Genomic DNA, 18497 nt, shown 5'->3' on the forward strand with positions numbered 1-18497 from the left:
CAGCAGACCCCGCCTGCGGGCCGCAGCCCGCGACCATGGTCTCCAAGTCCGACCAGCTGCTCATCGTCGTGTCCATCCTGGAAGGTGAGCGGCCCAGGACTTCCTTTTGCAAGTGCTGCTTCCTGAGTGTTCACCGGGGTTGTGCGGACCCCGAGGACCTTGTCATCCCCGCCTCCGTGGTCCCCAAAGACTGGCGCAGAGCCGTGCGCGGGGAGGCCTGCTGGGCAATTGATTTGAACGTCTCCCGGGAGTCGGGGCGCCGGGAAGGAGAGGTGGCATTTAGCGCAGCCCCGGGGGGGTGGGGGTGGAGAAACGATTTCCAGCCGCAGCCTGTCGACGACACTCGCCAGGAGCCGAGGCTGTGCCTGCTCCGCACGTTCTGTTCAGCCGCCTCCCGGCAAAGGCGTTTTTGCAAGAACTCTCCTTGCACTCGAATACGTGTTGCTGCCGTTTCGGAGGCGTGTGGAGGCCACGGCCTTTGCAAGGCTGCACGGAGGGCTGGGGGGTTGTCGGGAGGGCCTGTGGCAGAGCCCTGGAGGGTCAGGCTCTGTGCTGGGAATGGAGGGGTACCCCAGTGCTGGTTCTAACAGCTGGGGATGGCGGATGTGTCCACAAACAGTTCATGGGGTCAGGCAGAGGGGTGACCCCCTTTGGGGGAAGCCGGGGAGGCTGCCTGGAGCAGGTGAAGTTTATTTGGGTCCCAAAGGCTGGTTAGGGACTTGTCAGGTGACAAAAGGGAGGGGGGGGGTCTTCCGGGCAAAGGGAAGCGCCAAGTGCACGTAAGGTGTCGAAAAGCAAGGCATGTTCTGTGATTTTTTTTTTTTTTTGTGGGGCGAGAGGGAAGTAAACACGGTGAACCCCTATTTTTTTGAGTTTTGGAACAGTTGAATGACAAGAACCCATAGAGCACCGGTTCTCAACCTGTGGGTCGTGAACAATGAAAATACATCCTGCGTATCAGATATTTACATTACTATTCATAACAGTAGCAACATTACAGTGATGAAGTAGCAACGAAAATAATTTTATGGTTGGGGGTCACCACAACATGAGGAGCTGTATTAAAGGGTCGCGGCATTAGGAAGGTTGAGAGCCACTGCAAGAGTTGGGATAGCGTTAACTGTCAGGTCACTAATTGTTGGAAGTCACAGGACTGAAAGCCCACGGTCATTTTGTTAACGAAAGCTGTTGGACTTGGCGCTGTATCCCATGTTGTGAGGAAATGGGAATAGGAGGCACCCCCTTTCCATTCAAGGATGTGGGGGTCTTGTCCACTTGGGAGTATCAAATCAGCGTGCGGGCAGCACACACTATGTTAGGGTAGACTATATGGAACATGTATGATATGAGCTATAAACGTAGGTTTTGGGGATGGGTGGGAATGATGGCCGAGGTGCTCTTAATGGTAAGTAAGCTTTAGATAGGTGGACAGAAGGGAGTCATTCCAGGCGATGGACAACGAGGGTGAGGTGGGCAGGAGTGTGGTAGGTGGGACAGTGAAGAGGTAGCAGACGAGCAGGGTATGTAGGGGAAGGTGGATATTTAGGAATGTGGTGAGACATCAGCTTGTGTAACTAGAGTGAACAGGCCTTGGAGGCTCTTGAAAGACAAATGGTTTAATGTGCTAAATAACAGAGAGGCGTGATACATTCCCAGGCAGGATAAAGTATTTTTGCAAGTTTAGTAGCAGCGTGCAGGGTGGAGAACCTGGAATCAGGGATGTCAGTTAGGTGTTGCCACAAACAAACCTGAAGCTGGCATTTGGTCCTCCCTCCAAACTGTTCCTCCTCTGGTGTTTGTATTTCTATTCATCATAACCACGCCGTTGCCTCAATTGCTTTCATTTTTAAAGTAATAGCAGATGGTTCAGAGAAACTTTACATGAATGAGCTTCCATTGTGAGTGCCCTGCTTTGGGGTCCTTGTTATCTACCTAATCTATTGTAATAACATTTCGTAAGTGTTTTCTTCCTTTCTAGAAAATACCTCCCGTCCATGTTACTATCTGGGGATGCTCTTTCTGAAACGCACATCCCCTTTTCTTAAAACCCTCCGGTGTCCTAAAGGATAATGCCTGTATTTCTTAGAATAGCATACCCTTTATGGGGACCACTTGTGTGCCTTTCAGCCTTTCTCCCTTCCTGCCACCTATTCATGCGTTCCCAGCCCTTCAACTATATGGATTGAACTGCTTGCAGTTTCTTGACTACACTTCTGGAAATGCCCTTTCTTTAAAAGAAAATGATTGGGTTTCTACCACGAGCAGAATTTGGGCCATGTACCGAATTTTAAGGATGAAAAAGACAGGGTTTCTGTTCTCAAGGTGTTACTTGTCTTTGGGATGAGGCAGGCACCTAGTTATTGTACTATGTAGCCTCTGTTCTCAAGCTTATTGGAGGTCATCCTCATGATAGTCTGAAAGTATAGGTTTTTTGACATGTGAAATTCATTTGGGGAACCTAGTGATATTTTAGAGCAACTGAAAATGAGGTCCAGAGAGAAACTTCTGTGAGTGCTAATTGGGAGAGCCAGGCCATATGTAGCAAGATTCCTAATGGGGGAGTTTCAGTGAGGGTCACAGGTGAAATTCACAGGTTTTCAATCAAGGTCTTAGCTTAATTGCTAACTAAGCTTGTACCAGGGTAAGTAGCAGCAGGGATGAATTTCCTCACAGTGACTAAAGGACCCTTAACCAAGATCTGCCTCACCAGACCTACAAACAGGTTGACTGTAGATTCTTGCTGCTGCTTCCTTAGTTCTTTAGCTTCCTGCTTTTAGTGTTTTCTTTCTTTCCACTAGACCTTCCATTCCTTGAGGGCAAGTACTCTTTTACTTTTTTTGCATCCCATCATCTGACATAATACTTGTCTCTGAATATGCCTTTGGTAAACAGTGAAGAAACAGGGTCAGGCAGTACAAATGAAATGTGATGTGTAGATAGATAGAATACTTAATATTTCTTGCAATATACAACGTTGTCCTTGAGAACAAAATGAATGAATACATGCATCTATTTTCCTTAGCTAATTTGCAAAATTTTCTTAACTGTTAACACACAAATCAATATACAGAGAAATTTGTTTTTTTTTTGCCAATTTGATTATTTCCTAACTCTCCAGATGACTTTGTTCTATATTAAGTACTGGTATAGTAATATTTGAAATTGGTGTAATGACATTTTTTAATTCTTTATTTCTAAATGTTGAGATTATTGCTGCTCAAGGTGTGAACAAAGGGCAACAGCATTGACATTAACTGTGATCTTGTTAGAATGCAGACTCTCAGGCCCTCCCTAGACCTATTGAACCTGTGTCTGCAGTTTACAGGGTCCCAGGTGATTCGTAGGTACATTCATAGTGTTTGAGAAGCACTCGTTTATAAATTATAGCTTTAAACTTGATTAATGTTTTTTATGAACACTGATTTTGAGTGCATATGTGAATATGTGTGTTAGCAAGGTAGTTTATTGAATATATGAAAAGTCAACTACTCTTTATATATCACTTTTTAAAGTACATGCTAAATAATAATATTTGACTTTCGTATACTTTTTTAGTTTTGTTAATCCTCACCTGAGGATATTTTTTTCATTTTTTTTTTTAGAGAGTGGGAGGGAGGGGGATATATATATATAGAGAGAGAGAGAGAGAGTGAGAGAGAGAGAGAAACATGGGTGTGAGTGAGACATGTCAATTGGTTGCCTCCTGCATGCCCCCAGGAATCAAACCCAGGACTCTTCAGGGGCGCAGGCCATTGCTCTAACCACTGAGCAGCCAACCAGCCAGGGCTGAGTTTTGTATACTTTTGGTTAATCTATATACTCTTTTTTTCCCAGGTCGCCATTTCCCCAAACGTCCAAAGCATATGCTTGTAGTAGAAGCAAAGTTTGATGGAGAACAGTTGGCTACTGATCCCGTGGACCACATTGACCAGCCAGAATTTGCTACAGAATTAGCCTGGGAAATTGACAGGAAAGCACTCCATCAGCACAGGTGGCTGTTATTTTCAATTTGTTCTGTTCTTTTTCAGGCTATTGTAAATAAATTTATATATGTATAGATTATAGTAATAAAAAACAACAACCCTCAAATATTATTAATGTGCCAGGAAATTTTGAAAGTACTTTGCAACAGTAATTCATTTAAAAATCAGAACACACTTCCGGCAGTGGTGGCTTGTGCTGCCGAGGGAAGATGGGTCAAAGTCAGAGTGGTGGTCATGGTCCTGGAGGTGGCAAGAAGGATGACAAGGACAAGAAGAAGAAATATGAACCTCCCATACCAATTAGAGTGGGGAAAAAGAAGAAGAAAACAAAGGGACCAGATGCTGCCAGCAAACTGCCACTGGTGACACCTCACACTCAGTGCCAGTTAAAATTATTGAAGTTAGAAAGAATTAAAGACTGTCTTCTCATGGAGGAAGAATTCATTAGAAATCAGGAACAAATGAAGCCTTTAAAAGAAAAGCAAGAGGAGGAAAGATCAAAGGTGGATGACCTGAGGGGAACCCCAGAGTCAGTGGGGACCTTGGAAGAGATCATTGATGACAACCATGCCATCGTGTCTACATCTGTGGGCTCAGAACACTATGTCAGCATTCTTTCCTTTGTGGACAAGGACTTGGTGGAATCAGGCTGCTCCATCCTGCTCAATCACAGGTGCGTGCTGTAATAGGGGTACTGATGGATGACACGGATCCCTTGGTCATGGTGATGAAGGTGGTAAAGGCCCTGCAGGAGACCTCTGCCAACATTGGGGGGTTGGACAACCAAATCCAGGAAATTAAGCAATCTGTGGAACTTCCTCTCACTCATCCTGAGTATTATGAAGAGATGGGTATAAAGCCCCGTAAGGGGGTCATTCTCTATGGGCCACCTGACACAGGTAAAACCTTACTGGCTAAAGCAGTAGCAAACCAAACCTCAGCCACTTTCTTGAAAGTGGTTGGCTCTGAACTTACTCAGAAGTACCTAGGTGACAGGCATAAGCTCGTTTGGGAATTGTTTTGAGTTGCTGAAGAACATGCACCATCCAACGTGTTTATTGATGAAATTGAAGGCATTGGGAAAAAAAGATAAGACTCAAACTCCGGTGGTGAGAGAGAAATTCAGCAAATAATGTTGGAACTGTTGAACCAGTTGCATGGATTTGAGTCAAGGGGAGGTGTAAAAGTTATCATGGCCACAAACTGAATAGGAACTCTGGATCCAGCACTAATCAGACCAGGCTGCATCGACGGAAGATTGAGTTCCCCCTGCCTGATGAAAAGACCAAGAAGTGCATCTTTCAGATCCACACAGGCAGAATGACGCTGGCTGATGACGTGACACTGGACAACTTGGTCATGGCTAAGGATGACCCCTCTGGTGCTGACATCAAGGCAATCTGTACAGAAGCTGGTCTCATGGCTTTGAGAGAATGTAGAATGAAAGTCACAAATGAAGACTTCAAAAAATCGAAAGAAAATGTTCTGTATAAAAAAGAAGGTACCCCTAAGGGGCTCTATCTCTAGGGAACCTCAGTTGCCTTCAAGGAAGTGGTCAGGTCAGGGGTGCCGACCCTGGGGGAGAGGTGGTGAAGTTGCCCAGAGGAGCCCATTCAGCTGCTCTTCATTAGCAGCACATTCTGTGCCCTGTGCACCTCTCTGAGCACCACGTGTAGGAGCCCAATGTGCAGCGCTCCATTCCCAATAAAGTGAGCTCTTTCTCAAAAATAAATAAATAAAATAATAAAAATCAGAACAACTCTATGAAGTAGATATTATATCCCCCACATTACAGATGAGAAACCTGAGGCCTAAGAGGTGAAGTAACTTGTCCTGAGTCAGCTGGATAGTGGTAGAGCCCAGGCAATCCAGCACCAGAGCCTAAGTTTTTAACCACTATACCTGGCTTTTTTTTTTTTTTTGCTAATGTCTGAGAGAATAGATACTTTAGAAGTGCTATAATAATGCTACCCAATATTAAATATGCTTTGGAATTCATTGCATTTTCTATTCATTTATCATATATTTTACCTGGCTTGTCAAGGACTTATAGATATGTATATAGTATAATTATATAAAGGACTCTCTAATTAATTTTATACTCAATTTTAGACACTTGACCACTTTATTAATATATAAAGAGACTATAGGTTAATAGTCTCTTATTTATTTCATGTACTCTGATGAACAGAAGCAGGCAAGAACACTGATACTTTTATTTTTAAAAGGATTTAAAATATATTTCCCTCTGGGAAACACACGGTCACTTTAGTACTTAGTACTAAATCAGAACAAAATTCAAAGTTAAAAATTAGAGCAATAAGAAATTTACTACCTTTTTTTGCTAGATCAGTCCATGGGTTTATTTATAAGGGAATTAAATTCTTAGCGAATATCAAATTTTGTATTTGCTTTCAGTGACTTCTGGAATATTTACCTAGAGAGAGTCCTGATATAAGATATTCGTGCCTACATTGGTGATTGTTTTTACATTTTTGTTAGTGCTCACCAGTATCACTCTGAATGTATAGGCTAAGAAAAAATAGAGATAAAATGAATATATTAATGATGATTTTTGTGCCAAGTGCAGATTTCACAATCATCTCACTAGATAAAAATGATGACAAAATTTAATCAGCTTACCCCAAGAGCCAGTATAGAGATTCCAGATGCAAAAAGCCCATGCTGTACCAGTCAGGGCCATGCTTACAGGACATTGTCATGTATTACATTACGTTACTGTTGATTTTAAAAGCTTATGATTTTATGGTATCTAATTCCTTACTTTATTTTGGTTTTTAGCTATCAAAAGAACTGTAAGTCTATATGTATATATGTAGTTGTATGTGTGTGACAATATAAGAAAAACAATTTAAAATCAATCTTAATGAATAGTGGTAATTTTTTACTTTAAAAGATTTCTGTACATTACAGAAGTGTGAAACACATTGACCTAGGGCAGCCTCTTAGATGGGACACTAAGATTTTGACATGTTTTGTAAATAGTTGGTATTTAGGTAAGTAGATAAAATTAATAGTTCTTGCCAGTTGAAAAGTTTTTCACAAACTATGGAATCTTGATAGTAGTAGGCAGCTTTGTCAGGGGTAATACAAAATCAGTTCAATATTAAGTGAAAGCTGTTTTACTTATCACCTGAATGGTTATGTTACAGGCTACAGCGTACTCCTATCAAACTCCAGTGTTTTGCCTTGGATGCTTTGACTTCAGCCAAGGAAACTATAGGTTACGTTCTTCTAGACTTAAGAACTGCTCAAGAAACAAAGCAGGTATTGCCCTTTTGATGTTTATTACTGATTATGTTTGGCAGTTGTTTATTTTTCAAAATGTATCAGTCAGATTGATGAAAAGGGCAGGAATACTGGGCCTGATGGATTATGGGTTTGAAAGGCAGTTCTTATGTTCTAGTTTGTGAACTTGGTTTAGAAAATCCTGATCTTCTAATAATTTCATTGCCCTAGAGCTATCATTCTCAAAGAAACTTGTCTCTGAGCTCAAACCTGTTACCTTGAGCTTGACATCTGCAACTCCTGGGCTTTGCTTTCAACAGTGGTCTTCCGCTGTCCCTTGCTGCAGTGCATGGTCACCATCTCCTTTCAGTTCTATAAGCTAGAAATAGAGAAGTCTTCCTTGTCACCCTAGTTTTCTGCCTCTTTCCAGTTAGTTTTTCCCCTCCTGATTCACCTACTGTTCTGCATTTTCCCTGCTCAACCTAAGCCGCCATCGTTTCTTACGTTGGCTGTCATAGTAGCCTTCTAATTGGTTTCCCTGTTTTTTGCTCCTTCCCTTCCCTACATAATAGAGTGAACTTATTGTAGCCCACTTAATGCAATGTAAACAGCAGCCTCCTCCCACCCCACTAAAAAAAATAAAAAGAAATAAAGAGAACTCTGGGTCTTTATTTCTGTGTTAGTGCTTTTTGTTTTTGAAAATATTTTTTCTTATGTCTATCTTTTAGCTTTTTTGTACATTATTGACTTTAAATAACTTTATTTTTAGTTTTTCTTAATGTCTTTGTTTTGTCACAATTTTTTAAAGAAAGTAAAGTAAAAATTAATATCTACTTTATTTTAAAGTTCTCTATTCTTGATTTGAATCTTAAATTAGGATTCTGTGAAGAAAAATTTATCTGTTACTAACATTTTTGCTGCTGATAGCATTGATATTTGCAAATGAGCCAGTCAACCTGGCCCAAATTCAGGATTATTAAAAAAAAAACTGAATTTTTAAAGTGCTTTAAAAGAGGACTTGTTTATCCTCGATCCTTACTCATCACCAATCTGCTCTTTGGTCCTAAAAAGGTTTTCCTATTTTAATCTTGAACTCAGAACCAGGGCCATGCTTGTGCCCCAATGTTTCTCTTACCCAACTTCTCTGCTGCAACTTGCAAGTGTCCAGAAGACACTTCTATAATCACTTTGGTTACAGAGAAGGTACAGTGGGGCCTTGACTTAACGAGTGTCCCGACTAACGAGTTTTTTGAGATACCAGCTGTCTCTCGGCCGATTTTTTGCATTGAGTTGACAGAGTAATTTGAGTTAACGAGCTTGGTCTCAGAACGAATTAAACTCGTAAGTCAAGGCCCCACTGTAATTCCTTTTAGGAGGAGGGTATCTGAGAGGAGGTCATTCAGAAGAGCTTCTGAATCCTCTTGGCATTTCTTTTCTCATCTCGTTTTTTTTTTTTTTTAATATATTTTTATTGATTTCAGAGAGGAAGGGAGAGGTAGAGAGACATAGAAACATCAATGATAAAAGAGAATCATTGATCAGCTGCCTCCTGCACGCCCCCTATTGGGGATTGAGCCCACAACCCGGGCATGTGCCCTTGACCATAATTGAACCTAAAGGACCCTTCAGTCTGCAGGCTGATGCTCCTTCCACTGAGCCAGACCAGCTGGGGCATCTTATTTCATTCTTGAGGATAGTTCGTCATCATATTAGTGATTGGAAGTTAAGGAGAAGTGTTTTAAAATTATATTATTTTTAGGAAAACCAATTGTCTTGCTTACTCTTTTGTTTGCCAGCAGAAATATATGAAGTTGGCCAGTAAAATATTTGAAATTAAAAGTAATGTTATTTTCTGTAAATAAATATCCATATACATAAAAGCCCAGCGGTGGAATGACCAGAACATCCGGTCGCTATGACATGCACTGCGACAGCCAATCGGCTGATCCTGGCCCCGATTGACCCTCCCAACCTTCTGTGGCCGTTACCCCGAACGGCCCCACTCCCAATTGGCCCCCATCGGGGCGGGCTGGCCTACACCACCCTTGCATGAATTCATGCACTGGCCTCTAGTAAACAGAGAAATCCAGATTCGTTTTTCTGAGTTGTATAATAAAAATAGATCATAAAGTCTGCAAGTAGTTAAAAATATTATTTTTCAGGCTTGTACTAAAAATTAGAAAATATTTGTCATAAGGATAATAACAAACAAATTTTTTCTTAAAAAGTACCACATGAAAGTACCTCAACAAATATAGGTATTTTTGTCTTAAAAAAACCCCAAAACTCAACTTGGTTGTGAATTTTTAAAAATCTGTGGCCTAGTTAATCCTATTTTGCTTACAAACAACTTACTGAACCAAAACAGCAGTTTTTGGTTTTGGTCAGTGTAAGCACCAGACCATGCCTTGATAGAACAGTGGTCAGAATAAGAATGCTGTTTCTAGGTATTGAGATGGTGCCCTGCTGACCAGTGGTTCCTGCACTGATGATACACGTGGTCCTGGACCATGAAATTTTGAAGGCTGGTGGTGGTACTAGAATTTCTGAGGTTACTCTGGGGGTTTACTCAGGTAATTTAAGATACCTCATCTTGTGAGAAAGACTTTATATGTTAACACATTGCGGGCAAATCACGAACATTCTCATGTTTTCATATTACACAGTGTTTTACATAAATGTGAAAGGCACGTCTTAAAATTACATACCCATTGCATTTTGAAGTTATTTATTACATGTTCTTACAAGCTAATGTCTTTTTAAAGTATGATACTTCGTAAAACGTTTTTTGTACTCATTGAATAGAAACTTATCTGGCCACTGGGTACAAAGCTAGCAATAAAACTACTGGCCTGCAATGTGTTATTGTCAGTCAAATACATGGTTCAAAATTCAGAACTCTGAATAGTATATTAGACTTTTAGTATTTTGTTAATTTTTTGTTATTGTTATTATTAAACTTTCTTTTCCTTGTTTGATATAAACAGAACAAAGCAGAAATGTGCCAGGCAGAAAAGGTATAATACAAAAAGTGAGAAATTATGGTTTAGGGAAATGCAAAATTGGTAGTCTTTTTTTTAATTGTTTAAGGGATGGGAGATTGGGGACATAAGAGTAAAGATAGAAAGAAATATTGTTTTCTTCAATATATTACCTGTTGAAGCATAGAAATAGGAGCAAGAAAGACACCCGAAACTTTACTTCAAGAGGAAATTCTGTTAGCTTCATAAGCAGGATTAATTTCTTTTGAAGAAAATGTGGAAAAAATATTTTAATAGAGGAGGAAGTACTGAGAAATGACAGGAAATATATTTAGAACCTTATAGAATATTTCCCACTACTGTTTATTCCCTATTAATGTTTTTTATTGTTTTGTTTTGCTATTATTCTCCAGGCACCAAAATGGTACCAGTTGCTGAGCAATAAATACACCAGGTTCAAGTCTGAGATACAGATAAGCATTGCTTTGGAAACAGATTCAAAGGCACCAGTGGATAGTTTTAAGGCAAAGGGAGCTCCCCCTCGAGATGGAAGAGGTTTGTGTATTATTTCTAAGGACATTCTCCGAGAAGTCACATCTGTGGATTAGAACTTTAGGAAGGGTGGTCGGGTTATGTGCAGGAAGATATTTGCAGGAGTGTAAACTGATTTTAGTCTATCAGGCAAATGTTGTGACATTGTTACACAAGCAGCTGTTGTTGTTTTTAGCTCTTGTTCACATAGCTTAGAAATTAGGAAGTATTTTCTTTTTTAAATTTGATATATAACAGAACAAAGTGGAATTTTGCATTGTTTTTAAAAATTGGGAAATTTTCTTCCTGGAAGAGTGCAGGAAAGCCAAAAATAGTTATGCTCTTCTCTATTAACTATAGTTTAACAAAACTTACATTTTTGTTTCTTTTTTAATTACTAAATTTTATTTTTTAGAGCAGTTTTAGGTTCACAGAAAAATTGCAAAGTATAGAGTGTTCCCATATAACTCTGTCCTCACACAAAACACCTCCCACATTATCAACATCCCTCACCAGAGTGATACGTTCATTATAATTGATGAATCTACATTGACACATCATTATCAGCCAGAGTTGATAGTTTATGCTAGGGTTCATTCTTGGTGGTGTACATTCTATATGTTTTGACAGATGTGTAATGACATAACTATTCTGTTAGATTATAGTATCTAACAGAATAGTTTCACTGCTCTAAAAACCCTCTGTGCTCTGCTAGTTCATCACTTCCTACCCTCTGACCCTGGGCAACCACTGATATTTTTTTATCTCCATAGTGTCACATTGTTAATTATACTGTATTAGCCTTTTCAGATTGTACTCTTTCACTTAGTAAAACACATTTAAGGTTCTTCCATATCTATTCATGCCTTGATAGCTCACTTCTTTTTAGCACTGAATAATATTGCTTTATTTGGATGTACCACACTTTATTTGTTCACTCACTGAAGAACATCTTGGTTGCTTCCAAGTTTTGGCAATTAGGAATATCCATTCAGCTACCCTATGCCTTTTGATTGGAGCATTTACTCCATTTACATTTAGGGTTATTATTGAGAGGTACTTATTTATAGACATTTTAATTCTGTATGGCTAGGTTTCTCTCTCTGTTTCTTCTTGTCAGCAATCCCTTACAGCAATCCCTTTAGCATTTCTTGTGCTGCTGGCTTGGTAGTGATGAACTCCTTTACCCTTTTTTTTTTTTTTTGTCTGGAAGCTCTTTAGTTGACCATCTATTTTGAATGATAGCCTTGCTGGATATAGTAATCTTGGTCTCAGATCCTTGCTTTCCATTACCTTGAGTACTTCATGCCATTCCCTTCTGGCCTGTAGAGTTTCTGATGAGAAATCAGGTGGCAGCCTTATAGGAACTCCTTTGTAGGTAACAGTTTTCTTTTCTCTTGCTGCCTTTTTAGATTCTCTTTTTGTCTTTAATTTATGGCATTTTAATTATGATGTGTCTGGGTGTGGGTCTGTTTGGGTTCTTCTTGTTTGGGGTTCTCTGTGCCTCCTTAACTTATGTGACTTTTTCCTTTACTAGGTTAGGGAAGTTTTCTACCATTATTTCTTCAAACACCTTCTCTATTCCTTTCTCCCTTCTGCCTCATCTGGCATCTAATATTGTTACATTTCACATTGTCCCACAGCTCCCTTAAGCTGTCCTCCTATTTTTTAACTAGCTGTCTTCCTGTTTTTTAACTTTTTTCTTTTTGGTTCTCTAATTGAGTGATATTTTCTACTCTGTCTTCTAATTCACTGATTCAGTCCTCAGCTTCCCCTAATCTGCTGTGTATTCCTTCCAGTGTGTTCTTTATTTGTGTTATGTCATTCTTTATCTCAGACTGTTCTTTTTTCATAGTTATTATATCTTTTTTCATACTGTTGAGCGTTTTTACCATCATTACTCTGAACTCTGTTTCAGTTAAATTTCTTATCTCTGCTTCATTTATCTCTTCTTCTGGAGAATTCTCTAGTTCTTTCATTTGAGGATTGTTTTTTTGTTTCGTCATTTTGGTTGTCTGTCTGGGTTTGTGACTATGTTTTAGGTAGATGCTCTACACCTCTCAATCTCTAGTGCAGGACAGTATTAAAGGTTGTTTCTGACTAATTGGATCAGGCAAAGACTCAAAGCCTCCAGAGACCGCCTCTGTCTACAGACTAATAGGATTCCAACTTCAATTGCCCCCACGCAGTCGTCCTCAGGTGAGAATTTTTTCAACAGGGTGGGCAGTTGCTTCTGCCTGGAGGCTAATTGTTACTTTTAATCTCTTACGTGGCCTCAGGACAAGGTGTTTTCCAATAGGGTGTGTCCACTGTCTTCCCGCCAGGCAAGGCAGATATGTCTATGTGGGAAAGATATCCTCCTCTGAGTGAGGGAATGACAGCCCAGAAAACTTGGGGCATCTGCTTTCTGAGCTCTATCCCCCGAGTCCCGTCCTGGGTTCTGCTCTCACAGCTCCTGTCCCCTTCACCCTCCCTCTGCCAGAGCACAAGGTGGGTGGCTCCACAGGGAATTTTTGTGCATTGGTTCTTCAAGAGCAGTGATGGCGAACCTTTTGAGCTCAGCGTGTCACCTCTGATACGCGTGTCATAGGTTTGCATCACTGTTCAAGAGGGTGCTCGAACTTTCAGCTGCCACTGCCTGGCAGACAGTACCCCACTGCTTTTCACAGCTAGATGTTATGTGGGTACCCTCCTCAGTTTGGTGCTCTCTGCTGGGAAGCCCAGCTTCAGGATTAGATCCCAGAGTTCTCATTGGCACCCTCCTTCCCCCCAGCTGAGATATCTCTCCGGGATTTCAGTTGCCGTCTGTGGGTGCCATGCCTTTCGAGTCTCTGCCCCTTCTGCCAGTCTCTGTGTGGCCTCCACCTTCGGTCCTTGGGTGTCAGGGTTCTCCTGTGAGTTTTCTGTTGGTTATTCAGGAAGCCTTTCCGTATTTCAGTTGTAATTCCAGCTTGTTCCTAGAGCATGTCCGTGCAGCATCCACCTACTCTGCCGCCATTTTTAATCTCCTTGGCAATTAGAAATAAAGTTGTTATTAATAACCCTGTGAAGGTTTTTGTGTGGATATAAATTTTCATTTAATTTGGGTAAATACCAAGGAGTATGATTACTGAATCATATAATTAGAGTATGTGTTGTTGTTTTTTAAATCCTCACCCGAGGATATGTTTTTATTGGTTTTTAGAGAGGGAGGAAGCGAAAGAGAAACATCGATGTGAGGGAGAAACGGTGATTGGTTGCCTCCTGTAAGCACCTCAACTGGGGATCAAACTGCAACCTAGGTATGTGCCCTGACCAGGAATCAAACCAGCCACCTTTTGCTGTAGGGGACAAGGCTCCAACCCACTGAGCCACCCAGCCAGGGCAAGTATGTTTAGTTTTATAAGAAATTGCCAAACTATCTTCCAAAGTGGATGTACCATTTTGCATTCCCATTAGCAATGAATGAGAAGAGTTTCTGTTGCTACACATCATGTCAGCATTTTGTGTTGTTGGTGTTTTGAATTTTGGCCATAGATGGGTAGTGGTATCTCATTGTTTTAATTTGGAATTCTGTAATGATACATGGTGTTAATATCTTTTCATATGATTACTTGCCATCTGTGTATCTTTTTTGGTGAGGTGTCTCTTCAGGTCTTTTGCCCAATTTTAATCAGTTTATTTTGTTGTTGTTGTATTTTAAGAGTTCTTAATTTATAGTTCATTATCATATATCTCTTTTGCAAATATTTTTCCCAGTCTCTGACTTGTTTTCTCATTCTCTTGATATTGTCTTTAGTAGAGCAGAAGTTTTTTTAAATGTTAATGAAGCCCAGCTCATCATTTCTTTCATGGATCGTGCCTTTGGTATTATATCTAAAAAGTCATCACAATATCCAAAGTCATCTAGTTTTCTCCTGTGTTTTCTTTCAGGAGGAGTCATACAGGATTTTGTTTTACATTTAGAACTATGATCCTTTTTGAATTAATCTTTGTGAAGGCTGCAAGGTTTGGGTCTAGATTCATTTTTTTTACATGTGGATGTCCAGTTTTTCCAGCACCATTTGTTGAAAAGACTGTCTTTGCTCATATTGCCTTTGCTCCTTTGTCAAATATCATTTGACTACCACAGTCTTGATTACTGTAGCTTTAGAGTAAGTCTTGAATTTGAGTATGTATGAATCCTCCAGCTTTTGTTGTTCTCCTTCAGTATTAAGTTTGCTATCTGGGTCTTTTGCTTGTCATATAAGCTGGAGATCAGTTTATCAATGTCCACAAAATAACTTGCTGGGATTTGTATTGGGATTGCATTGAATCTATAGATCAAGTTGGGAAGAACTGACATCTTGACAATGTTGAGTTGTCTTGTGTATGAGCATGGAATATCCCTTCATTTATTTAGCTCTTTTTTCATTTTGTTCATTAGAGTTTTGTAGTTTTCCTCATATAGATTATGTACATATTTTGTTAGATTTATTTGTTTTGGATGTTGAAGTAAATGATGTTTTTTTTTTTTTTTCAAATTCCACTTGTTCATTATTGGTTTATAGGAAAGCAGTAGGCTTTTGTATATTAATCTTGTATCCTGCAGCCTTTTTAATAGCTTGTTTTTGGTTCCAGGAGTTTTTTGTTGAGTCTTTCCATAGAAGAATAATCTACATAGTCATATCATCTGTAGATAAAGACAGTTTTATGTCTCCCTTTCCAATCTGCATGCCTTTTATTTCTTTTGCATGCACATTAGCTATGACTTCTTTTATAATACTGAAAAGTTGCAGTGAAAGGGGACTTCCTTTCCTTTTTCCTGATCTTAGTGGGAAAGGTTCTCACCATTGAGTATGGTAGCTGTAGATGTTTTATAGATGTTCTCTGTCAAGTTGAAGAAGTCACTATTTGTAGTTTTCTGAGTGTTTTATCATGAATGAACATTGAACTTTATCAAATGCTTTTCTGCATCTATAGACGTGATCATGTGATTTATCTTTTTTTTTTTTTTGGTTTATCTTTTTTAGCATGTTGATGTGATGGATTACATTAATAGATTTTTGAAATTCCTTGTGGTGGTGGTGTATATTTCTTTTTATACATTGCTGGACTCGATTGGCTAATATTTTGTTAAGGATTTTTGCGTCTATGAGAGATACTGGTCTGTTTTCTTGTAATGTGTTTTTCTGGTTTTAATGTTAGAAAGTATTCCCTCTGCTTATATTTTTTGAAAAAGATTTTAGACAGTTGGTATCCAGTTGATGCTTGAACAGTCTGGGGCAGCAATTTTCAACCTTTCTCATCCCATGGCACACATAAACTAATTACTAAACTTATGTGGCACACCAAAAAATGTAGTTTTTGTTGATCTGACAAAAAAATTGGTAAATTTTTTATTTATTCACACTGGGTGGTTATTATTGTGTTGGCTGTTATCATTTTTTTTTTTTTTTAACGTCTAAGGGAAAAGATCAATGCCTCTGACTAAGTAGTCAGGTATTGCATGTTATAAAAATTCTTGTGGCACTCTGGTTGAAAATCAGTTCTGTGGGGGATAGGGCACTGACCTCCAGGCCATAGAAAATCTGTGTTTTACCTAAGTTGGTCTTCAGCATAGTTGGTCTTCAACATAGTTGGATTCCCAGTTGTGGATCTAAAATATAGTTGACAGTTGAACAACATGAGTTTGAATCTGCATATAGGTGGCCCTCTCCATACTGAAACCTATTTGATTATATCGGTTTTCTTCTCAAAATTATTCCATGTTTTTCTCTTATTCTTAGAAAACTATCCAGATGTTTTTTTAAACATGGTATTGCAGAAGACCCTGATACGGCCTCTGTGTAGCCCCCCAACCTCACCTCTTTCATGTCAGTCCTCCAGCACATCAGTCTGTAACCACATGCTTTCTCTTGCTTCTGAGTGTACATATTGCTCCTTCTGTCTAGAACACTTTTCATTTCCTCATTCTCTATCCAGTCTCCTGTCTCTTTTTAGCCAAATTTTGCTTATTTTTCAGTTCCACTTTAGATTCACTTCTGTCAGAAAACTGCAATGCCTTTTCTGTGTGGATTATTAAATTGAAGTTTTAAAAAGGTTGCCTTGCCCTAGCTGGTTTGGTTCAGTGGATGGAGCATTGGCCTGCAGACTGAAGGGTCCCAGGTTCGGTTCCCGTTAGGGGCATGTGCCTGGGTTGTGGGCTCGATCCCCTGTGTGGGGCGTGCAAGAGGCAGCCAATCAGTGATTTTTTCTCTCATCATTGATGTTTCCATCTCTCTCTCTCCCTCTCCCTTCCTCTCTGAAATCAATAAAAGTATATTTTTAAAAAATGTTGCCTTATTTCAAAATATGACTTTATGTGCAGAAAGAAAATGGTGGTTATATATAAAAATCAATGGAAACCTTACTGAGATGTGAACTGTATCCAGAAAACTAGCAAGCAAATAAAACAGTATGCTCGGCTTTCAGAATCTTTTAATGGTTTATGGCAAACTACAATGTAATTTAATTGTGTCTTTCTCCATAAAGTACCTGCTAGCCTGCCTGGACTTGACCCCAAGGACATTGTGGCCGTGCTGAATGAGGAAGGAGGCTACCATCAGATCGGACCAGCAGAGTCTTGCACTGACTTCTTCCTTATGTCAGTGACCATAGCGTTTGCCACCCAGTTGGAGCAGGTGACACTTTTTCTTAGTCATAGCTTAATAATTGTTGGGTCTGGTATTTACAGATTAGCCTGTTAGTGTTTCTTGGATGCAGCACAGCAAGCAACCTGAATATTATATACTTTCTTCAGTCCTATGTAGGTGACACAGGTTGCTCTGTGAACACAGTTTGCATCACAGCCCAGGGACATAGAACTTGGGGAATACACCACTTTTATTGTTTGTAATCTTGGTCTTTGTCTGGAAGACATGTTACCTCAGCTCAAAGTTACTAGCTGCATAAACAGCCCTAGGAAATGGGCGAGGGTGGTCAGGGCCTTGCAGTCTTGGCACAGTCAGAAAAAATGTGCAGGGGTGCTTGGGGCCCATGCAGATTGCCTCGGCCCAAATGGCTCCACGTGAAATTCTGTGTTATTCCATACATTGTCCTTCTCAGGATCAAGCCCAGTGTTTTATGAAATTATGTTGACCTAGAGCAGCTGAAAGAAATTAATATTTTCAAAAATCTTCTATATATATAAAAGGCTAATATGCAATGTCCCCTCAGGAGTTTGACCTGGAGACCGGGAGTTCGATCGCTTGCTATTATGTACACTGACCAATGGGGTGGCATGGAACGAAGGAAGGCCCCGGCCAGCAGCCGTCCTGATCGCCAGCCAGGCCTAGGGACTCTACCCATGCACGAATTTTGTGCACCGGGCCTCTAGTAGAGATTACGGCTTATGACTGAAATTTTGATTAGATTCTCACTTTCTTAGAAGAGTTGTAAAATTCCCACATAGTTCAGATTCACAAATGAAATGGATTAGTGACCACATATTTATCTGACTTGTAAGATTTATCATTTAAAGATTTTTCTCAGGAAATATGTTAAACTTTGTCACACAATTCAAGCCCACTACAAAAAGTACTTTAATTTTAAGAACTTTATTCTTTTTCTCTTAATTTTGTACTTTCATTTTTCTCATTGACACTTTATATGTGTACTTTTGTCCTTTCCCCCAAAATAATTTTTCCCCTGAAAATAATTTCATTTTTTTTTCATGTGCTTATGGATTACCCAAGAACAGTATGCTATTCTTGTTGGGGGAAAGCCAAGTCCACTCTGGTTTCATTAACCACAT

General features: G+C 39.7%; 1 protein-coding gene and 1 pseudogene across 3 annotated transcripts in view; both read left to right on the plus strand.

Moving 5' to 3' along the window:
• The window catches only part of CEP120 (centrosomal protein 120kDa), a 67225-nt gene that overhangs the window by 346 nt on the left and 48382 nt on the right, over window positions 1-18497 (plus strand). Inside the window, exons 2-6 of one of the 2 annotated variants that reach the window (XM_006764389.2) lie at window positions 4-84; window positions 3835-3991; window positions 7157-7271; window positions 10627-10768; window positions 17237-17385. In XM_006764389.2, the coding sequence (XP_006764452.1) occupies window positions 36-84; window positions 3835-3991; window positions 7157-7271; window positions 10627-10768; window positions 17237-17385 (612 nt within the window). In that variant the 5' untranslated portion in view covers window positions 4-35. The remainder of the gene's footprint in view (window positions 1-3; window positions 85-3834; window positions 3992-7156; window positions 7272-10626; window positions 10769-17236; window positions 17386-18497) is intronic. The other variant, XM_006764388.2, reaches the window with a different exon arrangement.
• Window positions 4099-5711, plus strand: LOC102757810 (annotated as a pseudogene). The gene has a single exon (XR_001513971.1). The product of XR_001513971.1 is annotated as a 26S protease regulatory subunit 4 pseudogene (transcript).

The sequence above is a fragment of the Myotis davidii genome, unplaced genomic scaffold (genome assembly GCF_000327345.1).
Source record: "Myotis davidii unplaced genomic scaffold, ASM32734v1 scaffold159, whole genome shotgun sequence".
NCBI classification, from domain to species: Eukaryota; Metazoa; Chordata; class Mammalia; order Chiroptera; family Vespertilionidae; genus Myotis; species Myotis davidii.